Below are 26,118 nucleotides of genomic sequence, written 5' to 3'. Positions count from 1 at the left end.
TATTGAGGGACTCTTAAATTTAAATGGTTCTCTACCATCATGACTGCACTCAAACTAATTGGCATTGACTACGATTACATCCTATCTCTGAATGAGTGTCCCATAATGTGTCAAATTAAACAAAGGCTTCTCAATCAAGAATTTCAAAAAATCCATCCAACTGTTCCGGCAACTTATTCTCCCTGTGCTCTTGGTCTCCCAGTGCGGCATGGGATAATGCTGGCTTATTTCTATAACTTTGCAAACCGCTTTATCACAGAGCATTTATGCTTGCTTGGCTCAACACCTTTCCATCCAAAGTAGACTATGTCCTTGTGAACTAAGTGTTCCTGACTAGGGTCGTGTGCGGCAAAGTCCGAATTGGCCATTTGAGGCCAAAGAAGGCAGCGCCGCACCACAGGGGGGAAGAGGAGGTGCAGGTGCGCCCGTGTGCGTGCGCCTTGTTGTGTACCGGCGCCCACACCTCCCCTCCCCCCCTGCGGCTCAGCGCTGCCTGTGTTGGCCTGGAACGGCTGATTCGGACGCTGCCATGTATAACTCTATTCCTAACACTATCCAACATATTTTGCTTGATTGTCTCTTGTCCATTGTCCAGCCAAGGCATGTTATACCTCTAATACCTAAATGGAGAACTCATCAGAAAGACCTGATCTCCCAATTTCTATTGAGTGACAAGGATGCTGATGATACTTTTATTATGGCTGAATTTGTCTTCAGTTTTAAAATTCAAGTTGACTATTTTATTATGACTTTTTCTGTTTTCCTTGCTCCTAACTTGTTTTATGCCAATAAAGATATTGTATAGTACAAAAACAACTGATTAGATGAGAAGCAACGTTTGCTAAGAAGTTGCTTTATATCTTGACATCTCAATGCAAAAAGGACTGAATCACTCTATCCTTGCCAATGGTATAGAAAAGAGTTTAAAAAGTAAAGCAATCTAGTTGAACTGCTAAACCAGAATGTCATCTCAAATAAAAACCCTCCCTTCACTTTTCCAACCCACTCCCGTAAACAACCACAAATACCTGCAGGAAAAGTATCAGTTATTTTGATCAGCTGCCAAGGTCCTCACAGCAACCCCTCAGAGATCCCACATTCAACCCATCCTCCAGCAGCTACGCTGACTTCCAGTTGAATTCTGGATCAGACTTAAGGTTCTGGTTATCACCTTTAAGGCCATATGCAGTCTGGGTCCAAAGCACCTGAGTGATCGCCTCTCTGATTACACCCCTCAAAGATCCAGCACGTCTAACTTTCTGGTGATCCCTGGCCCCAGGGAAGCTCGCTAGATCTCAACCAGGGCCAAAGCTTTCTCCATCCTGGCCCCCACCTGGTAGAACGAGCTCCCAAAGGAGATCAGAGCCCTGACAGAACTTGAACAATTCCGCAGGGCCTGCAAAATGGAGCTCCTCCACCAGGCATTTGGTTGAGGGTGACCTGAACCACCGCTTCCCATGGGTCCTCCCCCTGAGCCTCCCTCCTATGGAACCCACTACAATTCTGTCCAACCCACTGGGCTATCAGTATGCATTAATTTAATGTTTTCCATATTTTTTACTGTTCTGTGTTGCTTGTTATCACTTTATTATTGTTGAACTAAGTTATCTGTATTGTTTGTTTTATGTGAAATGCCCTGAGCCTTCGGGGAGGGCGGTATATAAATATAATAAATAAATAAATCAGCAAACTACATTGGTTGCTTCATGTTCTTACATGGAAGCTGCACGGGTACTAGACAGACGAAGCTCTCGAGTCAATTTCTCTTGACTTTCTTCAACATCAGATTCTGAATATTCAACTGGGCTAGCGGTCTGTATTTGGGCATTAGATTTCAGGAGATCAGTTAGATCTGATGACAGATCACCATCTTCTTCCTCTTCCTTCAAGATAATGCAAAAGAAGTTAAAACCAAGTGTTATACATTTTATCATCTTGCAAGAGTCCCAATATGCACAATAGTTCTGCACATGCATTAGAACTAAGTTTCTGCTGTTATTAGGGGATAGTGGTAGATTCAAGAGGGTAGTCATGTTGGTCTGAAGCAGTACAACAAAACAAAATCAGAGTCCAATGGCACCTTTAAGACCAACAAAGATTTATTCAAGGTGTGAGCTTTCGGGTGCTCTGAGGAAAATTGCTTGCACTCCAAAGCTCACTCCTTGAATAAATCTTTATTGGTCTTAAAGGTGCCACTGGACTCTGATTTTGTTTTGTTGTAGGGCATAGTGGGGCATTAACATCAAGCCTTTTGCAGTGTAACTCAAGAACTCATGCACTACTGGATTAGAACCATCATCATCTACAGATACAAAAAATACCTTAATTTCTTCAAAAAAGTGGGCTGTTTCTCCTTCTATAATAGGCTGTAACATTTGGCCGCGTCTCTTGGTTGATGGTGAGCCCTAAAATATAAATATTTCGTTATCACGATACAGGAATTATATTTCTTTTCATTTTGTGCAAGTTATTTTTAGAGTATATGCACAGCTTAATTTTTTGTGCCTTTCAATGTTAGCAAAAACAGAACCTGATACTCCTAACATTTATATTCAGGCTTTTAATACTGAAATAAACTGAAATGACTAAATCTAGCATGGTGCCATCATCCTAATTATAGACTGAAATTCTTGTTCAAGTTCTAAAGCACAGAATGTCTAGATTAATATTAATATTTTTTTAAATGTAATTAACTTCAGAGAATTATCTGTGTGTTGTTGTTAGGTGCAAAGTTGTGTCCGACCCATCGTGACCCCATGGACAATGATCCTCCAGGCCTTCCTGTCCTCTAGCATTTCCCGGAGTCCATTTAAGTTCACACCCACTGCTTCAGTGACTCCATCCAGCCACCTCATTCTCCGTCGTCCCCTTCTCCTTTTGCCCTCGATTGCTCCCAGCATTAGGCTCTTCTCCAGGGAGTCCTTCCTTCTCATGAGGTGGCCAAAGTATTTGAGTTTCATCTTCAGGATCTGGCCTTCTAAGGAGCAGTCCGGGCTGATCTCCTCTAGGACTGACCGGTTTGTTCGCCTTGCAGTCCAAGGGACTCGCAAGACTCTTCTCCACCACCAGAGTTCAAAAGCCTCAGTTCTTTGACGTTCGGCCTTCCTTATGGTCCAACTTTCACAGCCATACATTGCAACTGTGAATACCATAGCCTTGACTAAACGCACTTTTGTTGGCAGGGTGATGTCTCTGCTTTTTAGGATGCTGTCTAGATTTGCCATAGTTTTCCTCCCCAAGAGCAAGCGTCTTTCAATTTCTTTGCTGCAGTCCCCATCTGCAGTGACGACAGCAGCATTGCCAGTTCGCCTACTGCAGCTGCTGGTGGCCAGGTTGATCGGTGGCAAAGGCATGACACCACATGAGCGCCCTCGTCTGGCCACGAGGCTGCCTAAATGCCTTGCGGCCGGCTTCTGGAGGTGGGCACTTCAGTTTTAATGGGCATGCCCGGATTGGCCCATTCAGGGGGAAACACAAGCCAGACACCCGGATGCAACCCGGACAGCGCTCTGCCCATAGTGTCTTTTCAGAAATATTAGAGCTACTAATGGTAAGGATCACAAAAAATGACTGCATTTAAAAAGAATCCTTTAAGTTCTTGTTGTTGTTGTTAGTTGTGAAGTTGTGTCCAACCCATCGCAACCCCATGGACAATGATCCTCCAGGCCTTCCTGTCCTCTACCATTCCCTGGAGTCCATTTAAGTTTGCACCTACTGCTGCAGTTACTCCATCCAGCATCCTCGTTCTCTGTCGTCCCCATCTTCTTTTGCCCTCGATCGCTCCCAGCATTAGGCTCTTCTCCAGGGAGTCCTTCCTTCTCAGGAGGTGGCCAAAGTATTTGCGTTTCATCTTCAGGATTTGGCCTTCTAAGGAGCAGTCAGGGCTGATCTCCTCTAGCAGTCCAAGGGACTTGCAGGAGTCTTCTCCAGCACCAGAGTCCCCATCTGCAGTGATCTGTCACTACCTCCATTTCTTCCCCATCTATTTGCCAGGAACTGAGAGGGCCCGATGCCATGATCTTTGTTTTCTTGATGTTGAGTTTCAAGCCAACTTTTGCACTCTCCTCCTTCACCCGCATCAACAGGCTCTTTAGTTCCTCTTCACTTTCTGCCATTAGAGTGGTATCATCTGCATATCTGAGGTTGTTGATATTTCTCCCTGCAATCTTGATCCCAATTTGTGACTCATCCCTGCCAACAGAAGCGTGTTTAGTCAAGGCTATGGTATTCCCAGTTGCAATGTATGGCTGTGAAAGCTGGACCATAAGGAATGCCGAGCATCAAAGAATTGAGGCTTTTGAACTCTGGTGCTAGAGAAGACTCTTGCAAGTCCCTTGGACTGCAAGGCGCACAAACCGGTTAGTCCTAGAGAAGATCAGCCCTGCCTGCTCCTTAGAAGATCCTGAAGATGAAACTCAAATACTTTGGCAATCTCATGAGAAGGAAGGAGAAGAGCCTAATGCTGGGAGCGATCGAGGGCAAAGGAAGAAGGGGATGACAGAGAATGAGGTGGCTGGATGGAGTCACTGATCAGTGGGTGCAAACGTAAATGGACTCCGGGAAATGGTAGAGTACAGGAAGGCCCTGAGGATCATTGTCCATGGAGTCATGATGGGTCGGACACGACTTTGCACCTAACAACAACAGGGAACCACGGAACACTGGATTAAGAATAAAAACAAACTAGCTGCAAAAGTCCCCAGAAGGGAAACACAGAGCAAGACACATAATCCTTTTTTGCTAAATATCTAGCAAACATATGAAACACAGACTACTCACAAGGATGGGAGTAATGCTTGCTCGAGTCAGCATTTGTTTCACAAGCCTGTATCTGTCATAGAGAGGTTTAACAACATGCCTTTCTTCTCTGGAAACCTGAATTAAGAAAAGATACTCAACATGTCACTGAAAGAAGAATAAAGCTTGAGAGTGGATTTGGTGCCCTTAAAATAATGGCTCTTACTTTTAAAAAAATAGTAAACTTGGCATTGTATCTCACAGGATGCACCCCTTAAGCATATGATCTGGATGTGTCCAGTTATTTAGTTTTTCTGAATAAATTCTATATTAGAACGTTCATTTATGTGGGGGAATGCTTATGTACTTTTAAATTGTTTGCTCGCCAATGGTCAATGAAAATGGACCCGTTGTGTCTTTACTACAACTAAAATACTTGGATTACAGCACTGGAAAGATAAATGATCATGTCCTACAAATCAACCAATTGAGGACTACTATATTTATCAGTACTTGAACTCACAGCATATAGGGAACAATTGTGTATGGAACTATATTTAGATATTTGGAAATATTTTATAGAAACTTATATATAGATCTGCACCACTGTTATATTTCTACTTTTTAAATACTCCCCCTTTTTTCCTTTTGTTATTATTAGTTACTGCTTTCTCCCCTTTGAAAGAAAGAAAGAAAGAAAGAAAGAAAGAAAGAAAGAAAGAAAGAAAGAAAGAAAGAAAGAAAGAAATTCTTCCCACTCACTTTTAAACACAGAACCAGGTCCTATTTGAAGATATTTAACATACAATTGTGATGAGAGCTAAAATATTAAATGGTGACTGGATTAAACATACTGTAATAAACCTAGCACTTTAATAACCTAGTACTTTAGTGGCCCAGTAAGTCCAAAGAAAATAATCTATTTCAGTGGCCCTTATCTTTTATTTAATCAGATCCAGAAAGTTCATCTTTCCCCTTTTAACTTTGAAACTTCATTTGAGGAACTATTTCATTAAATCTGCCCACCAAAGTCTTAAACTGCAGGCAAATGTGTTTTTGTTTTCCCAGACCTTTGACAATCTGTAACATGTTTTCATCCATCCCCTCCACTGCCTCTTTGGTTCACCTATCTGGCATGATAGGTTCACCTATCTGTGCTTTTAATGTTTTAATTTGTATGTGAACATAGGTTTAACAAACTTGTTATTGTACCTTTGTGATCAACTACGCTGCCCTAAGTTAGTTACCTTCTGCACATAGAAAAACACATCTGTGGGCAGAGGGGAGTATGTGATTTCTGCTTATTCTCTGACCCACTGCAGATCAACCCTCCCCTTCCAAATACACTCCATGTTATCCCCAATGGTCCCACAATCCTCTAGAGCAGCATTTTGGGCATGGACTGCATTGAAGAGAGCAGGAAAAGATCTGTTCAACTTCGTGGCTTTTGTGCAGTTCCACAGCAAAGCTTGAGGTGGCTGTTGACCATAAATCAGCCGCTTCCGCTCCCGCAGGTCTGAGGCACTGAGGCCGTTTCCCAGAAAGCTTCCAGACAAACTGCTCTTCCTCCCCTTGATTTCTGGGATGGTTTGGCAGCAAGGCTGAGGCACTGTCTTCTGTCAGAACTGAGGTGACAGACACTGCTTTCCATTGGGGGCTATTTAACCCCACTTTATTCTTTCTCTCTTTTAAAAATTATTTATTTTATTTACTTATTTAAACAAGGCCCTGTCCTAAAACAGTGGCCCATAATATCAGAATTCTGATTCTGAGATTCGCCTCTCCTTCTGAATCTGAGGTAAAATTTCTCTTCAGCTTGCTGAACCGTCCTCTCTCGGAGGCGGCAGAAAAAGAACTGAGGGGAGAGTGCTGCTAACCCCTCCCATATCATGTGACTTTGGGCAGGAAAGTCACCCTCTGTAGGGGAGGGGTGGGCACCCTTGGGAGCTTCTAGAATTTTACATATATATAGCTTGCGAGTTCTTCTCTGTGTCAGGCCTGCGATTCCGCAGAACCCATGTGGTACTGCACAGAAGACCACTCGATGAACAACAGTTACAGATAAGTGCAACCCTGTCTTCTATGAGCTCTGCTTTGCTTTGGATTCAACACTGTGCTATATATGGCATAGAAATGATTTGACAGATAAATAATATTAACATACATTCTATTTATCTAACAGACAGTTGAAAAATTTGGAATTTTAAGGGCACTATAATATATAACATCAGAAGAATTCAAATTAGACCAGAATCAAAAGCATAATAAGCTATTTTTTCCATTTTGACTCTGGATGCTGAAATATATATTTATTAAATAACAGTATCAGAATCGCAAACCAATTTTCAAAATCATTTGGAGGAAAAATTCAGCTTAAATCATTTGAATTCTACCATTGCAGTCATTAAGTGAGTTCCAGATGACAATTATTTTGCAACTCCACTTTTTGAGTATAAGTAATGTAACATGAATTCTGTCAGAACACATTTTAGGAATTTGTATGGAATCAAGCCTTAGAAAAATGAACAAGGACAAATGTCCAATGATCTTGCATTATCACGTCCACTTCATTTTAAACAACTGAAGTCACAAGAAACAAAGGGTGAAATGTTACCGGTCGCCCATGCTGACTTTCATAGTACAAGAGACTTTTTTGAAGTGAAGTTTTTTCTTCTGCAAGATGGTCTTTTGTCATTGTCTGCAGTAAAATAAAATACAAGCATCAAAACTTTGTCCATTTTCTGTGGCATGCTTGAATGATAATTAAAGATTAAACGGGTTACACTGAATGAATATTAGCCCTAAAAAAAGAGTTTCAAAACAAACAACTCCGCTTTCTACACAGCTTCCTCCTTCACTATCAAGAAATGTTTCAGATGTATTCCTTGACGTGACGAAGGGGCAAGCTAGCCTATTGCAGAGGCACGATGATGGGTCAGGTATCCTGACTATCTCTGTTCATTTTGCTAATCTGCTTTATGCCAATAAAGGTATTGTGTGAAAGAAAGTTTCAGATGCTTTAGAATTAATTGGCAACTCTTTCAATATGCAAACTGCATGTATGCATCTCCAATTCTAGATCAGGGCAATAATCTGAAATGTTTACATGCAAAAAGAAATCCAAATAACATCACTGGAAGTGACTGCATGTCATATCAACAACTTCAGAAGTGTCATAATAAATTAAGCTTGAGATGAACATTTCCACTTTCAGATGCAACAATAAAGACAAGCATACATACTTTTATATCCTCCGGCAGGCATCTTTCAATTCGTTTTTCCTTCAGTCTTTTTAAAATGAGCTCAACTGTGGCCTCCTTAGTAGGTTTCTTCTCTTTCTGAGCAACTCGCAAATCATCTTCATTTTCTTCATCTTCATTGTCCAGAGAGGAACCAAAGCTTTTTGGAAGTGTGTTGCTTCGTGGACGTGACTGAGGTATGAATTCTCCATCTGAGCTTTTGTGCTTTGCATCTGTTTTCCAGAAAAATCACCCACCCTCAAGTCAACTGGTTTACAGTGAATCCTGTTAAATCATCCCAGTCAAAATAGAAGTGATGAGAATTCTCATCAAGCTCACAATGATTAGACCCTGAAGGTATATATTCTTTAAGAGGATAAATGTAAACTACCCATTAGAAGGTAGATCAAGATTCAAATATTTCAAACTCTCCAGCAAAGGTGACTGAAACACACATAAATTTTAGCCTCTCTTACCTTTTATTTGCTTCTTCAATTTGGTAAGCTCTGTCATCCACTTTAAAACCTTTGGATTTGCTGCAATATCAGTATATGAGGGCTGCAAAGAGGGATGCATAATATTTGTATGTCAAAAAATGAGAAGTCCTAAGAAACCCCATAGGATTGTTGTGAGAATAAAATGGAATAACGTCCCTTTCAAGAACAGTGAATATAAATGTGACAACACTGGAACATTACACATCTCTTTGTTACATTACATAAGTAAATTTTGGTTCCCACTGACCAACAAGCAAGAGTTGGTGGATGGGGTGAAGGAGGTGGGGACCCTAGGGGGAAGTGACCATGTCCTCATAGAATTCCTTTTGAGATGGGGGGGACAAGGAAGCTTGTAGCCAGACGCGGATGTTGGATTTTCGTAGGGCAAACTTTAATAAACTCAGAGACATGTTGAGTGTCATACCATGGACGAGAATGCTGGAAGGGAAGGCAGCATGTGAAGGGTGGGCGCTACTCAAACAAGCTATTGCATGCTCAATCCATGACTATCCCAGAAAGACGAAAATGCTGCAGGAGCTCTAAGAAGCCTATTTGGATGAACAGAGAACTTCAAGAGGAACTAAGAAAGAAAAGGGAAATGTTCAGGAAATGAAGGGAAGGACAGAGCTCTAAAGAAGAGTACCTACAGGTTACTAGGCACTGTAGATCAATCATCAGAAAGGCCAAAGCTGAGAGTGAGCTAAGAATGGCCAGGGAAGCCCATTATAACAAGAAAAGATTTTTCAGTTGTGAGGAGTAAGCGTAAAGTAAAGGAGGCAATAGGCCCACTGTTGGGTGCAGATGGACAAACTCTAACGGAGGAAGCAGAGAAAGCAGAAAGGCTCAGCGCCTATTTTACATTTGCCTTTTCCCACAGGTCAAAGGGTTTAGGCACATCTAGAGATGGCAGTAGCCAAGGGGTAGTGTCTGGGTGGCAGGTTGACATGGACAGAGAGGTTGTCAAGAGGCATTTAGCTGCACTGAATGAGTTCAAATCCCCTAGGCCGGATGAAATGCACCCGAGAGTGCTCAAAGAACTTTTCGGAGAACTTGCAGAACCCTTGTCCATCATCTTTGGGACTTCTTTAAGGACTGGAGATGTCCCGGAGGACTGGAAGAGAGCAAACGTTATTCTGATCTTCAAAAAAAGGGAGGAAGTATGACCTACCGACCAGTGAGTCTGACCTCTGTTGTGGGGAAGATAATGGAGCAGATATTAAAGGGAGCGATCTGCAAACATCTGGAGGACAATTTGGTGAACCAAGGAAGTCAGCATGGATTTGTCTCCAACAGGTCCTGTCAGACCAACCTGGTTTCCTTTTTTGATCAAGTAACAGGTGGAAATTCAGTTGATGTTGTTTACTTGGATTTTAGTAAATCTTTTGATAAATTCTGATGGATAAATTGAAGGACTGCAATCTGGATTTTCAGATAGTCAGTTGGATAGGGAACTGGTTAGAAAACCACACTCAAAGAATTGTTGTTAATGGTGTTTCGTCAGATGGGAGGAAGGTGAGTAGCGGGGTACCTCAGGGCTCGGTCTGGTATTTTTTAACATATTTATTAATGATCTAGATGAGGGGGTGGAGGAACTACTCATCAAGTTTGCAGATGACACCAAATTGGGAGGACTGGCAAATACTCCAGAAGATAGAGTTCAACGAGATCTGAACACAATGGAAAAATGTGCAAATGAGAACAAGATGCAATTTAATAAAGATGTGTAAAGTTCTGCATCTGGGTCCGAAAAATTAAAAGCATGCCTACTGGATGGGGGATACGCTTCTAGGTAACACTGTGTGTGAACGAGACCTTGGGGTACTTGTGGATTGTAAGCTAAACATGAGCAAGCAGTGTGATGCAGTGGTAAAAAAGGCAAATGCCATTTTGAGCTGTATCAACAGAGGCATCACGTCAAAATTACAAGGTGTCATAGTCCCATTATATTCAGCACTGGTCAGACCACACCTGGAGTACTGTGTGCAGTTCTGGAGGCCTCACTTCAAGAAGGACGTAGATAAAATTGAGGAGAGCGACAAAGATGATCTGGGGCCAAGGGACCAAGCCCTATGAAGATAGGTTGAGGGACTAGGGAATGTTCAGCCTGGAGAAAAGGAGGTTGAGAGGGGACATGATAGCCTTCTTTAAGTATTTGAAAGGTTGTCATTTGGAGGAGGGCAGGAAGCTGTTTCCGTTGGCTGCAGAGGAAAGGACACGCAGTAATGTGTTTAAACTACAAGTACAACGATATAGGCTAGATATCAGGAATAAAATTTTCACAGTCAGAGTAGTTCAGCAGTGGAATAGGCTGCCTAAGGAGGTGGTGAGCTCCCCCTCACTGGCAGTCTTCAAGCAAAGGTTGGATACATACTTTTCTTGGATGCTTTAGGATGCTTAGGGCTGATCCTGCGTTGAGCAGGGGGTTGGACTAGATGGCATATATGGCCCCTTCCAGCTCTATGATTCTGTGATTCTGTTACGGTTGTTGTTATGATTGCAAAGTATATCCCTATGTTTTATGTAAACCACCCTGAGCCTTATGCGACGGTGGTATAGAAATACAATCAATCAAAATTCCTGCCCAATAGTCTCATAAGAAAATAAGCTGCTGACAGATAAAGGGGGCTGGAAAATTCAAAGGCCAAACATGAAGAAGCCATTTTCTTTAAATAAGATAAATATTTTTGAGAGAAGTAGTTAACAATAATGAACAAGCTTACCTTGAAGTTTTTCTCTTTTTCAAACTGTTCTTCAAATTGCCTGATTTTTTTCTGCAACTTTTTCACTAGCTGATAAGGAGTCTTGTCTTCCCTTCTGTCATCCTTAGAGTTACTAAACGATGCTCTTCGAGTTCTAAATTTTAGAAGGGGGGGGCATTTAGATACTGTCTGTGTGTGTTGTTAAAAATGGAGCAGATCTACATTTACACTGTAAAAACCAGGGAACAAACAGTTTCTCACTTGTTAACTTCTCTCATACAACGTCACTAATCCTTGCTATAAAGTTGTATTTCACTCAGATGAGAACATAGGCAAAAAAGCTGACAGTCAAGTGCTTGAGTCAACAGAAAGAACCACCTCTTACATTTGCCAAAAGTTGATAGATTTCTTCCAACTGTAAACCATAATACCTAAAACCCTATTAAACTATTACAAGCCCTTCATTATAAGTTGTCTCACTACAACTGGAAAAGGTACCCATTTGGTAAAAGTAACAAAGCAAAATTCTGGATTCTCTCTCATTGACATGTTCCTTTTTAAAAATCACAAATGTTGTATATAATGCAAGGGTAACAGAATGGAAAATAATGGAGACTTCTAATCCATGCTTTCTGTTCCCTCCCTCCTTGCAGTGGCATAATTTGTACCAGACAGCTCCCTCCCCATATAAGATGCTGATAATCAGACCACAAAGAGCCTCTCTAAAATGTGATGCTTATGCAAGTTGAAAGCAAACGGTAAAATGGTACTCATAGTAAACCATGATAAAATCAGAGTCCAGTAGCACCTTTAAGACCAACAAAGATTTATTCAAGGCGTGAATTTTCAAGTGCATGCTGTGATATAGTTTACTAATGTAACAGGATTAACTTTTGCTTATATATTCCCACGGTCATGATGGTCAGTTCATGGTCTGAGGAAGAGGCTTGGCTCCCCCCCACCTTCTGAGCCTCCCTAACCACGTGCAGAAGACTTTCCTGTTTCAATGGGGAAGGGGGGGAGAGAGGAAGACCTGAGTTCAAAGCGATCTGAATTCAACAGTATTGACAATGGAATAAACAAAGTAAGTGCAGACTCTACCCTAGAGTCCAGCAACACCTTTAAGACTAACAAAGATTTATTCAAGGTGTGTGCTTTCGAGTGCAAGCATTCTTCCTCAGACTTGCACTCAAAAGCTCACGCCTTGAATAAATCTTTGTTGGTCATAAAGATGCCACTGGACTATTGTGCTACTTCAGACCAACACAGCTACTCATTTGAATCTATAGCAAACCATGGTGTGTGTAACAAGCTCTTCATAATCTACTGGATATGAGTAACTAATCCTGGTCTCAAGTGAGTAGCTGTGTTGGTCTGAAGCAACAGAACAACGTTTGTATCCAGGGGCACCTTCAAGACCAACAAAACTTTATTCAAGATGTAACTTTCATGTACGTGTGCTTCTGAAGAGGTGTGCTTGCATAAAACTTTATTAAATAAAACTTGAATAAAACTTTATTGATCTTAAAGATGTCCCTGGACACAAACTAATATGGACCTGTACATAAAAAGCCAGTTTCTCTACTTCATGCCTCCTCCCAAAAGGAACCACACCCACTCTCTACCTTGTCTCTGTCCAGGCTCCCATACATGGCAGCACAACTGGACAAAGCAAGTTTTGCAAACTGAGATGTCAGTAGCTTACAAATCACAGATATCCACCCCAGTTTGCTGGGCCTTCTGATTTTAAACATCACAACTAACCAAGGATTGGTCAAACTCGGATCAAAGAAAAGACAGTTTACTGGTAAGTTAACTCCATTTCTCTGGATTGCTACACTTCAAGAATAAGAAATGGCCCCCAATTTAAGGGGTTTCCCATAAGCTACATAGCATGCTTGCCTGTTTCACAGAATCTACAATCCAAACCTCTATAATGTGTTCCTTTCTTCAACATCACTTCTATTATTCTAGCAACATCTTGTCATTTGTCTTACTGCAACTGGTGGCCAGTGTTTTGTTTTCACTGATTCCCAACTTAAATTTTATGTATTTATCAATGAAATTTTTTCACCAAATTTTAAATTTCACCTTAATATTGCCAGCAATTCATTCTTATTTTGCCTGTGTTTGGACTAAGCTGCTCTTTGAATAGTGTTCTCACCAAGATGCTTGAAGAAAACAAATCTTCTTTACATCTTTCAATTCTACCAAAACATGCTAAGATGAGAATACTGGTAGCCCACAGAGACAAGGAGAACAAGATAAGCAGATGTTTAATGCAGACTGCCAACAAAATACTATTAAAATGTTTGTCAACTTATTGTTGTTAGGTGCGAAGTCGTGTCTGACCCATCGCGACCCCATGGACAATGATCCTCCAGGCCTTCCTGTCCTCTTCCATTCCCCGGAGTCCATTTAAGTTTGCACCTACTGCTTCAGTGACTCCATCCAGCCACCACATTCTCTGTCGTCCCCTTCTTCTTTTACCCTCAATCACCCCCAGCATTAGGCTCTTCTCCAGGGAGTCCTTCCTTCTCATGAGGTGGCCAAAGTATTTGAGTTTCATCTTCAGCATCTGGCCTTCTAAGGAGCAGTCAGGGCTGATCTCCTCAAGGACTGACCGGTTTGTTCGTCTTGCAGTCCAAGGGACTCGCAAGAGTCTTCTCCAGCACCAGAGTTCAAAAGCCTCAATTCTTTGACGCTCGGCCTTCCTTATGGTCCAACTTTCGCAGCCATACATTGCAACTGGGAATACCATAGCCTTGACTAAATGCACTTTTGTTGGCAGGGTGATGTCTCTGCTTTTTAAGATGCTGTCTAGATTTGCCATAGCTTTCCTCCCCAGGAGCAAGCGTCTTTTAATTTCTTTGCGGCAGTCCCCATCTGCAGTGATCTTGGAGCCCAGGAAAATAAAATCTGTCACTATCTCCATTTCTTCCCCATCTATTTGCCAGGAATTGAGAGGGCCGGATGCCATGATCTTTGTTTTCTTTTTTTTTATATATAATGATTTTTTTTATTTTCATATAGAAATATAATCATCATTTGAGAATATACGACCCCACATTGACTCCACAGTGATATAAACTTTTGCCCAAAACTCTAAGAGCCATGAGTCTAAGAGCCGTCCACATTTCCACTACATTAAAAAAAAAAAAGGGCCTGTTTAGATATACAAAAGAAAAGTTATTATTAGTCAACTTACTTGAGAGATCGTAGACCTCACATTAACTGCTTGATACAATCTAAGAGCTATCCTAGCAGATATTTCTAGGTTTGAGTTAGATGCTTAACATTAAACATTTCTTATAGCACAGTATGAGTTTTGGCCCTGTATCAATACCCTGATGAAGGGAGAGGAAAGTAGGGCTTTGCCTTAAAGATGTACAAAGAAAAAAAATTACAAAAGGATTTCATAATTTCTCCTTATCCTTAATACAGATACATCTACAAACCATTTATACTTGACCTATTCTAAGAGCCATCCTGACAGGTATAAGTTGAGAGCTTTGCATTTTCTACAGATCAATATGGGCTTTAGCCCTATAACAATACACCAATAAAAAAAAATAATAATAAGGGGGGAAAGCCCCATTTTATATTTCCAATGCTAACGATTATATTACCTATATGCCTACTAAGAAAAAGAAACAAGAGAGAAAAAAGGCACTGCTTCCCCTTTTTCATAAAAATAGCAATGTAGAATACAGTATATGTTGTTAATACAGAGAATAATAAGATTTCCAGGTTTAGATTAAATGCTTAACATTAAACATAAAACAATATAAGCTTTCAGTCTTCTATAGCTTCTCCTTATCCTTGGTTCTGATACATCTACAAAACAATTTATGCTTGACCCATTCTAAGAACCATCCTAACAGATATATTTTCAGATTGAAGTTGAAAGCTTAACATTAAACATTTTCTACAAGTCAGTGTAGGCTTTAGTCCTAGGACAATACACTAATAGAAGAAAGAAAAAATAAGGGGGGAGAACCCCATTTTACATTTTCAGCACTAATGATTATATTACCTATATGCCTACAAAAGAAAAGAGACAAAAAAAACAAGAGAGAAAGAGACACTGCTTCCCCTTTTTCATAAAAATGGAAATATAGAATACAGTATAACATTAAACATAAAACAATATGAGCTTTCGGTCTTCTTAAGGGGGTCTCATCTCGAGGCTTGCTACATCTTGTCGTTCCCGTAAAATTATATTCTGTCCCATTGGCCTTTGGCGTAGAAAGTGCAGTTGTACTCTTTCCCGCAGAATAGTAAAGGTAAAGGTATCCCCTGTGCAAGCACCGAGTCATGTCTGACCCTTGGGGTGACGCCCTCTAGCGTTTTCATGGCAGACTCAATACGGGGTGGTTTGCCAGTGCCTTCCCCAGTCATTACCGTTTACCCCCCAGCAAGCTGGGTACTCATTTTACCGACCTCAGAAGGATGGAAGGCTGAGTCAACCTTGAGCCGGCTGCTGGGATCGAACTCCCAGCCTCATGGGCAAAGCTTTCAGATGGCTGCCTTACCACTCTGCGCCACAAGAGGCTCATTCCCGCAGAATATGCATCGATAAATCTTGAGGCCGTTGCACCTCCTGGACTCCAGTATCAATACAATTTTTTCCCCAGAGAGATCCTTTAAATCGGTTACTTTCACTGCAGATCCATATTTCTTTTGATTGATTTTTGTACACTGTTGCTTTGAGATGGCTGTATGTCTTTTTAAAAAGGGTGTCCTTATCTGGGCTGCAGAACTCCGGCATCCCATTTTCCGTCTCCAGAATTTCAGATTTCTCTTCTACTGTTGGTTTTCCACCTTGTTTAGAGCTGTCATCAGCCACTGTTATTGATCCATTATTCCTGTTAAAAACGTCTTCCTTGGCATCTTGGATCTCCTTGAAGATATGAATTTCAGATTTCTCTTCTGCTGTTGGTTTTCCACCTTGTTTAAAGCTGTCATCAGTCACTGTTATTAATCCATCATTCCTATTGAAGACTTCTTCCTTGCCATCTTGGATCTCCTTGGAGATATTTTTGATCAATCCATCTAAGAATACTTTGTAATCTTGGGTTTGTATCTCTATTAGATGAGCCAATCTTTTTAACATAGACATGATTTTGACTTTAAAAAAGACCGGCCTCAAACAATTTTACAAGTGGCCAGTAGAGGTCCTCTGTTTTATCCTCTAATGTTCCGGCACAGGCATGTGGCGTATTGAAGTCAATTAAGGCAGAGATTCTCGTACTGGCACAGAGTTCTCGTGAGATTTTCCCATTCACAGCTCTTATCTTCTTATCTTCGAAAACCAAAACAATTACAATAAGAGCTTTTGCCAATTAGTTCGAGTTGATTTGAGTCCTTCTTCTGCTTAGTTAGGAGAATTAGCCTGCCTCTTAACGAGGTGGCTTCAGGCAGAGCAGAGTAAGAGGAGGGGGGAAACAAAGGGCTTTGATGCAGGAAGAAAGACGAAGAAAAAAAAAACGAGAGATACTTGCAGTAAATGATGTTTTGGAACTCAGCCGATGTCCTCCCCTCAGTTCAAAGCGTTCATTTGTGGTAAATCATCATGTAGGGTTGAAGCAGATACTTTAAGATTAAAGAAAGAAAGGAAAGTCCGAGGTAGAAAATGGCAGTCGTCCTCTGGACCTGGAACGCTGACAGCCTATAATCCAGGGAGATATACTCCCTAAAGGATTGGAGACGGCCCCAAGAACTTCCTGGGTAGAAATGTGAGGTGGGGTTTGCGTACCCCTCCTCTTTTCTGCCAATTGCTTGCACAATTGACCCCTGTCAGGCTTCAGAGATAGTAGAGCAGATGCCCTGCCACCCTCTCAGGACGACATCTTTAGCCACACCCTGATCTTTGTTTTCTTGATGTTGAGTTTCAAGCCAACCTCTGCACTCTCCTTCAACCGCATCAACAGGCTCTTTAATTCCTTTTCACTTTCTGCCATTAGAGTGGTATCATCTGCATATCTTAGGTTGTTGATATTTCTCCCTGCAATCTTGATCCCAATTTGTGACTCCTCTAATCCCGCCTTTCTCATGATGTGCTCCGCGTACAAGTTAAATAGGCAAGGTGACAGTATACAGCCTTGCCGAACTCCTTTCTCAATTTTGAACCAATCAGTGATTCCATGTTCAGTTCTCACTGTTGCTTCTTGACCTGCATATACATTTCTCAAGAGACAAAAAAGATGCTCTGGTATTCCCATCTCTTTAAGAACTTGCAACAAATTGTTGTGCTCCACACAATCAAAGGCTTTAGCATAGTCAATGAAGCAGAAGTAGATATTCTTCTGGAACTCCCTAGCTTTCTCCATGATCCAGCGTATGTTGGCAATTTGATCTCTAGTTCCTCTGCCTCTTCGAAATCCTGCCTGTACTTCTGGAAGTTCTCGGTACACATATTGCTGGAGCCTAGCTTGTAGGATTTTGAGCATAACTTTGCTAGCATGAGAAATGAGTGCAATGGTGCGGTAGTTTGAACATTCTTTGGCATTGCCCTTCTTTGAGATTGGAATGTAAACTGACCTTTTCCAATCCTGTGGCCATTGTTGAGTTTTCCAAATTTGCTGGCATATTGAGTGTAGCACTTTTACTGCATCATCTTTTAAGATTTTGAATAGTTCAACTGGAATGCTGTCACCACCACTAGCTCTATTGTTGCTCAGACTTCCTAAGGCCCATTTGACTTCACATTCCAGGATGTCTGGCTCCAGGTCAGTAACTACCCCATTGTGGTTATCAGGGATGTTAAGCTCGCTCTTGTATAGTTTTTCTGTATAATTTGCCACCTTTTAAAAATCTCTTCTGCTTCTGCGAGGTCCCTACCATTTTGGTCCCTTATCATACCCATCTTTGCATGAAACGTTCTCGTCATATCTCCAATTTTCTTGAAAAGATCTCTGGTCCTCCCCATTCTATTGTTTTCTTCTATTTGTTTGCACTGTTCATTTAAGAAGGCATTCTTATGTCGTCTAGCTTTTCTCTGGAATTCTGCATTGAATTGGGTTATCTTTCTCTTTCTCCCTTGCCTTTCACTTCCCTTCTCTCCTTAGCTATATGTAAAGCTTCTTCAGACAGCCATTTTGATTTCTTGCATTTCTTTTTCTTTGGGATGGTTTTAGTTGCTACCTCTTGTACAATGTTGCGAACCTCCGTCCATAGTTCTTCAGGCACTCTGTGTCTATCAGATCTAATTCCTTAAATCTATTTGTCACCTCTATTGTATATTCGTCGGGGATATGATTTAGTTCATACCTGAGTGGTCTAGTGATTTTCCCTACTTTCTTCAATTTAAGCCTAAATTTTGCAACAAGAAGCTGATGATCTGAACCACAATCAGCTCTTGGTCTTGTTTTTACTGTCTGTATAGAACTTCTCCATCTTTGGCTGCAGAGCACATAATCAATCTGATTTCTGTGTTGACCGTCTGGTGATGTCCATGTGTAGAGTCGTCTCTTGGGTTGTTGGAAAAGAGTGTTTACTATGACCATTGTATTCTCTTGACAAAATTCTACCAGCCTGTGGCCTGCTTCATTTTGTACTCCAAGGCCAAACTTGCCTGTTATCCCGGTTATCTTTTGGCTTCCTACTTTAGCATTCCAATCCCCCATGATGATAAGCACATCATTGTTTGGCGTTGCTTCTAGAAGGTGTTGTAGGGCTTCATAGAACTGATCAACTTCATGCTCTTCAGCAGCAGTGGTTGGGGCATAGACCTGGATTACTGTGATATTGAATGGTTTGCCTTGGATTCGAACTGAGATAGTTCTATCATTTTGGGGATTGTATCTCAAGTCTGGTTTTCCTACTCTCTTATTGATTATGAAGGCTACTCCATTTCTTCTGAGAGATTCTTGCCCATAGTAGTATACCTGATGGTCATCTGAATTAAATTCACCCATTCCTGTCCATTTTAGTTCACTGATTCCTAAAATGTCAATGTTCAGTCTTGTCATCTCTTGTTTGACCACGTCCAGCTTGCCTTGATTCATGGATCTGACATTCCAGGTTCCTATGGAAAAAACGTCTTTACAGCATCGGACTGTCTTTTCGCCACCAGTTACCTCCACAACTGAGTGTCCTTTCTGCTTTGGCCCAGTGGCTTCATTCATTCTGGAGCTACTTGTACTAGCCGTCTGCTCATCCCCAGTAGCATATCGGACACCTTCCGACCTGAGGGGCTCATCTTCCAGCGTCATATTGTTTTGCCTTTTGAACTTGTCCATAGGGTTTTCATGGCAAAGATACTGGAGTGGTTTGCGATTTCCTTCCCCAGTGGATCACCTTTTGTCAGAGCTCTCAGCTATGACCTGTGCGTCTTGGGTGGCCCTGCACGGCATAGCTCATAGCTTCACTCAGCTACGCAAGCCCCCTTGCCACGGCAAGGCAGCAATCCTTGAAGGGGGATTGATCAACTTAGAGCTGAAGAAATATATATCCACAAATACTTTTGTTCCTGATGATTCTGAAAAGGGAACTATTTTATCTCTGAAATATGTGGTAACTAATACAGTCTTTCCTTCTCCTGAGTAGGTCCTTCACACTCTAATGGCACTTATTTGCACAGTACTGACTAACTAGTGATTGGGAATACTTTAAAAGAAGTGATATTAGGTCTGAGCTAAAAAAAGAGTCCAGTATACTACTAATTCATCTGCCGTAGAAATATATTTCATGATGAATAAAGTGGTACTCATATTCTCTTTTACATTATAACTAACTTTAAAGTCAATAAAATACGAAGTAGAAGCTCAGCCAAGATCCTTCATCTACTATTTACCCCTTGATTCCTTAGACACTAATATAATTTAGGACATGAATTTTAAGGATCACATTCACAAGCATATCTGTGCTACTGAGAATAGCTATTATGCTGCACTGCACTTCAACTTTACAACCATATTGTGTTAGGCATCAGAGCTCATCTATCTCATGAACTGTGGATCCAGTTACTCACAAATGATAATTTCTTTCTAAGGTTTACAACATTTTATGCCTTAAAACTAGTTTGCTGATTTTTCAGTTCTTTTTTGTAGATCACATCAAGGTTTTGTTTTTTTTCTCTTCTCAAAATGTAAGAAAAATTCAGTCAACAGGCCTTGTAATGTAGTTCATAGGCACATTTACAACCACCAGCATACCACAACAGATAAAGCAGACTTATTAGTTCAACACGCAACTTCATTTATGTTGTACTAGTAATCAAGCCCGCTGCAGCTAAATGCAGCGGGCGCTAGGGACTCACTGTGGGTGGGGGCTCCCTCGGCGGCGTTCTTCCGGCGGCGGCGGCCCGCTGGGGCGGTGGCTGCCCTGGGCGGCGTTCTTCAGCGGCGGCGGCCTGACGCAGAGAGCCCCTGGCAGCCGCGCTTCGCCCTGGGCGGCGTTCTTCAGCGGCGGCAGCCTGACGCGGCGAGAGGCGCGTTGCGCCTCTCACCGCGTCAGGCCGCCAGGCAGGGAGCCCCCGGCAGCCTCGGGCAGCGGCCTGACACAGCGAGAGGCGCTTCGCGCCTCTCACCGCATCAGGCCGGGAGCAACTGCGAGCCGCGCTGCGCGCGGCTCGCAGTTGCTGGGGCTGGGAATCGGAGGGACCAATCGGCAGGCACTTCACGCCTGCCGATTGGTCCCTCCGATTGCCTGTCGTGAGGAAGGGTCCAATCCGGACCCTTCCTCATCACGGACAAATCCCACCGCGGCAGCCCTTAACCATTTATTTAGTCCTTGGCGCCCGTGGCGCCACGCGCAGTTTAAAGATGAATAAATGCTAGAAGCAATTTTTTAAAAGTAAATTTGTGTGTGTGTGTGTTAAGTGCCATCAAATTACTTCTGAATTATTGAAACCCTGTGAATTAATGCCCTCCAACATGTCCTATCATTAACAGCTCAGGTCTTGCAGATTGAAGACTGTAGCTTCCTTAATTGAGTCAATTCATCACTTGTTGGGTCTTCTTCTTTTCCTGCTGCCTTCAGCTTTTCCTAGCATTCTTGTCTTTTCCAGTGACTCTTCTCATAATGTGACCAAAGTACAAGAGCATCAGTTTTAGTAATTTTAGCTTCTAGAAAGTGTTCAGGCTTGATTGGATCTACTTATTTGATTTTTGGAAGTCCACAGTATCCATAAAACCCACCTCCATCACCACATTTCAAAAGAATCAACCTTCTTCCTGTCAGTTTCAATTATCGTCCAGTTTTCACACCCATACATAGTAATGTGGAAAACCATGTCAGGAATTTATATATACCATATTTGCCGGTGTATAAGACGACCCCCCCAACATTTCCACTCAAAATACAGTACTATGGGCCACTATGGGCAGCTATGTCTATCCCAACTGAAGTGCACCTGGCGTATAGGACGACCCCCCCCCCACTTGGAGGCATGTTTTTCAGGGGGGGGAAGTAGCCTTATACACCAGCAAATACTGTATTCAAAAGGCATTTACCAATTTGTACACTAAACCACTGCACTAAAATCACAGAAGGAAGAAAAATAACCAGCTAATGTTATTCACTGCTGCTTGGACAATTTATGGTCAATAGTCTTCTACTTTTTTCCAAAAGCAGAACAGAATTTTAAATTCCAGTAAACCTCTTGCCCTCTTATTCCAATCACAAAATAACCATTAATCTGGAACAGCTTCGCTGTACAATAAAAAGCTAAGGCCTAGGTGGATGGATAGTGGGTGGGGTCAGTCAGATCTTTGGACCAGTCGGAAGGCATGACTGGTCTCCCCCCCCCCCCCCAGACTTGGGACCAATAGGTTGGACACACAACCTGCCCCCCTGCCCAGCCAGTGGCAATCTAGCATCATCGCTGCCAATCTGCCCTTGATCACCACAGGGAGAGGAGGTCAGTAAGGCTGCTGAGGGGGGTGAGAACAGAGGCTTGGACAGGCCACGCCAGCCCTTTTTGCCCCAGGGCTGTCCTAACTGTCACATCCAACAACTTCCCTTACTTTACCTCAGACCACTGACAGAGCTGGCAGGTGGCTGGTGAGTGTGCTCCCCCACTCCCTTCAGTCCTGCTATGAAGGAGACTCTGACAGCCCCTTACTGAAGGAGGGAGGCGTTTCCAAGAGCAATGTGTAGGAGTCTGTCAGCATATTTGTGCTTTCCTCGAGGGGGGGGGGGACTTTCTCCTTCTGCCAACCCGTTGGCTGACAGGGAGGCCACAGAAAAGCCCCTTCTTGCTTAAAATACTGCTGGGGCTGGCCTCACTGCTAGAAGGAAGAAACAGCCAAGCAACTAGGCCTACCACACAGGGTTGTTGTGCAGGTAAAATTGGATGCTGTTGCAGAGGTTCTTTTGCCTCCTGTTTAATCTGCACAACAACCCTATGCAGTAGACCTCAAGAGTTTCTACTCCACAACAACCTGCATGGGAGACCTTAGATGTTTTTCTCCATAACAACCCTGTCCAAACTCCATAGCCCTTTCTGCCTGGGGAGCTGATCTCTGCCAATGAGCTGTAATTCCAGGAGCTCTCCAGGCTGCACCTGGAGGTTATCTGTCCCTGGTCTGAACATATTCCTTGAAGTTTGGAAGCGGGGCCTCAAAAGTGTGTAATGCCCCCACAGCCACCTAGCACCCCCTGACCTATTTCAGGTCAAGAAAACATTGCAGAGAGAAGGTAAGGTTGCCAGATTGGTGTAGGTTCGTGTTCTGGAATTCCACACTACCTATGTATGCCTAAACCTGACTAGGGTCAAGACTGCTGTGCACAAAGAGACTTTACATCTTTCAAGTGAGGCTCTCTACCCCACTCCCTCATCGGGAGTCTGCTATGAGGAGAGAAAGGGAAGCTGATTGGAAACTGCTTTAAGACACCTGAGGCCTGCTGGGTCACTGCGGGTCATTCCCAGTTCTCTAAGACCATTCACAGCCCCACATCCCTCACAGGTTGACTATTGTGGGGAGACGAAGGGAAAAGGTGTTTGTAAACCACTTTGAGACTCCTTTGGGTAGCAAACTGCAGAGTACAAAAATCCAGCTCTAAGGAGCAACTGTGAAAGAAGCATGTATGCACATAACATTTTATCAACATTAAAAAAATGGAGACAGAAGGAGCAGGGCGGACATCTGTGTACTGTGGCTACCCCGTGTGTATTAGGGTGGGGGGACATTTTGGTGTCTGTGGCCAAATTCACACAAGAAGGGAAATGATGCAGAACTGAGAGGAATTGGTTGCTATGTAATCTCCCCCTAAGAAGAGTCTCCAGTCTGATTTTCCCTTCATGTATCTGAAAACATGGGTCTGGAAAGCTCATCTGTAACCACTATGCCACAATTCCGAAAGGTCAGTCCTCTCCCACAATCAACAAACATTCCAAATCACAGGTTCTTGACACCCATCTCTCCACACCCATGCCCTCATTTGTCACCATGGCACCAGAACCTCCCACACAACCTATACATTCAACCCCATGCCCTTACAGACTGGACAACTCCTCCCCTTCCTCTTCCCACTGCCAAGCTCTAGTGCCCATTGTATTCCTGGATATAATGGGCTTTGTCCCTAGTCTTTATATAAACCATCTACTAGTTTATCAATTGTGCTGAAAAGGAAACAAGCACTACTCTACATACATGTGCAAGAAGGAGGATTCATATAATTTTCCATGTATTTTTCCTTTACATCATCAGTCAAAGGTTAAATAAAAGTTCTTTGGGAGTAAAAAGCAAGATATCCTAAGACGTCCAAAACAGGATAACTGTCAGGCACGACATTTCACTGTATCAAAAACCAGACACAGACAACCTTACACCTTTTAAATCACTCTGTGGATTCAGTGGATTGAATCTAGAAGTGATTATCATTTGAATGTTCCCAAAAGCATTTGAACAGAATAGCTGCCATTTTCCGGTCAGCTTAAAATCTTTAAAAAGAAGAAATATTATTTGAAAGAGGAATGAAGGTGGTTGTTGTTTAACAAGATGGAAGAATTTCATGGACACAGAAAATACAAGTTACTTAAAAGGAACTGATATTTGTTCAATGACTCTCTGAATGTTCTACATATGGACTCTATATATGTGTCCTACTATAATGTGTCAAGAACTTCCTAGCTCGCAAGCCAGATGTCAGATTTCATGCCTGTCTAGTCCAAGATGAACATCTTGCTTTCTGTGTATGCTTGAACTTCGCAGAGCAAATGCCTTCTTGCTCATTTCCTTCATGACTACAGCAAACAATCTTCACTCACAGGAGGAGCTGACACCCTGCACTGGAAAAGCAGTTCCAGTTATGCAATTGCACAGATGTCCACTCAAATAATACGCAGTACTGATTTTTAAAAAAATGTCCTTTGTAGCCTCTAGGCAGGCACACATATGGAAGACTGAAAGCTGACCTTCCCAGTAATGGGTGCTGATGTAATCTGACCAAAAAAGGCTGTTGGATCCACAACAGCCATCCAACTATTGCCCTGTCTCGCATTTAGCGTTTCTGGGGAAATTGCTTGAAAAAGCAGTCATGGACCAACTGTCTGAATACTTGGAAGAAGCTTCAGACCTAGACCCATCCCAGTCTGGTTTCCGGCCTGGCCATGGGGTAGAGACAGTGCTAGTCGCCCTGACAGACGACCTCCGTCGCCAGCTGGACCAGGGCGGGTCGGTGCTGCTTATATTATTAGATCACTCAACAGCGTTCAACACAGTAGATCATGAGCTTTTAGCTCACTGCCTTACCGATGCCGGGATCAGAGGGACTGCCCTTCAGTGGCTGATCTCCTTCCTCCAGAATCGTGGACAGAGGGTAGCATTAGGAGAGAGTTCATCAAGCTGCGACCAACTGGCTTGCAGAGTCTCTCAAGGGGCAATTCTTTCTCCAACCCTATTTAACATCTTTATGCGGCCTCTTGCCCAGCTGGTGTGGAGGTTTGGGCTGGGTTGTCACCAATATGCCGATGACACCCAGCTCTTCCTCCTGATGGATGGCCGCCCGGACTCTCCCCCAGAAACATTAGCCAGCTGCCTGGAAGCAATGACGGGGTGGCTCAAGCAGAGTCGTCTGAAGCTCAACCCTTCAAAGACAGAGATCCTGTGGCTGGGCAGGAAAGGTCCAAGCGAGGAAGCATGCCTACCTAATCTGGATGGAGTGCAGCTAAAAGTGGCCGACTCTGACAGGAACCTGGGAGTGATACTTGATGCCTCCCTCTCAATGGAGGCTCAAATCACGACAGTAGAATGGCTAGTATTTTACCACCTTCGCCAAGCCAAACTACTAGCGCCCTATTTGGCCCCGAAACACCGAGCCACAGTGATCCACGCGATGGTCACGCCTCTAGGCTGGACTTCTGTAACTTGCTCTACGCTGGCCTGCCCTTATCCTTGATCCGAAACTGCAACTGGCCCAGAACACGGCTGCCAGGATCCTTACAGCAACACCTCGGAGGTCCAATATCCGGCCCATCCTCTAGCAGCTGCGCTGGCTCCTGGTTGAATTCCGGATCAGGCTTAAGGTGTTGGTTATGACCTTTAAGGCCATACGCCGGCCCAGTATACCTGAGGGACCACCTCTCCACCTACACTCCTCAAAGAGCCTTGCGATCTACTACTTCCAACCTCCTGGTGGTCCCTGGCCCCAAGGAAGCCCGCTTGACCTCAACCAGGGCCAGAGCTTTCTCCATTCTGGCCCCTACCTGGTGGAACGAGCTCCCAGAGGAGATCAGGGCCCTGACAGAACTTAAATAGTTCCACAGGGCCTGCAAAATGGAGCTCCTCCACCAGGCATTTGGTTGAGGTCGACCCAAACCATCACTTCCAATTGGCTCCCAAGCCCCCCCCCCCACTACGACTTACACTAATCGGCCTTACCCACTGACTCCCAGTAAGAGTTGAGCTGAGGCTCTTGCAGTTTCTATTGTTATGATCATGTTATTATTGTTATAATGTTATTACTGTTATCACCTGTTACTGTATGTTATCTGTATCT

The 26,118-nt window shown here is 42.9% G+C and overlaps 2 protein-coding genes across 9 annotated transcripts in view; one reads left to right on the top strand and one right to left on the bottom strand.

Annotated features, from left to right (window-relative positions):
• PKD2L2 (polycystin 2 like 2, transient receptor potential cation channel) overlaps positions 1-6,604 on the top strand; it is a 66,589-nt gene extending 59,985 nt beyond the window's left edge. The window contains exon 15 of the mRNA XM_077326730.1: positions 5,399-6,604. The gene's annotated coding sequence lies outside the window, so the exon portion shown is untranslated. The remainder of the gene's footprint in view (positions 1-5,398) is intronic.
• Positions 1-26,118, bottom strand: part of FAM13B (family with sequence similarity 13 member B) — a 116,491-nt gene that overhangs the window by 7,592 nt on the left and 82,781 nt on the right. For all 8 annotated transcript variants that reach the window (XM_077326724.1, XM_077326723.1, XM_077326719.1 and 5 more), the window contains 7 exons: positions 11,194-11,326; positions 8,453-8,534; positions 7,980-8,209; positions 7,352-7,435; positions 4,780-4,875; positions 2,322-2,405; positions 1,717-1,883 (listed from right to left, as the gene is read on the bottom strand). In XM_077326724.1, coding sequence (XP_077182839.1) covers positions 1,717-1,883; positions 2,322-2,405; positions 4,780-4,875; positions 7,352-7,435; positions 7,980-8,209; positions 8,453-8,534; positions 11,194-11,326 — 876 coding nt within the window. The remainder of the gene's footprint in view (positions 1-1,716; positions 1,884-2,321; positions 2,406-4,779; positions 4,876-7,351; positions 7,436-7,979; positions 8,210-8,452; positions 8,535-11,193; positions 11,327-26,118) is intronic.

This window comes from Paroedura picta, chromosome 3 (genome assembly GCF_049243985.1).
Source record: "Paroedura picta isolate Pp20150507F chromosome 3, Ppicta_v3.0, whole genome shotgun sequence".
NCBI classification, from domain to species: domain Eukaryota; kingdom Metazoa; phylum Chordata; class Lepidosauria; order Squamata; family Gekkonidae; genus Paroedura; species Paroedura picta.
This window is presented reverse-complemented; position numbering and strand designations above follow the sequence as displayed.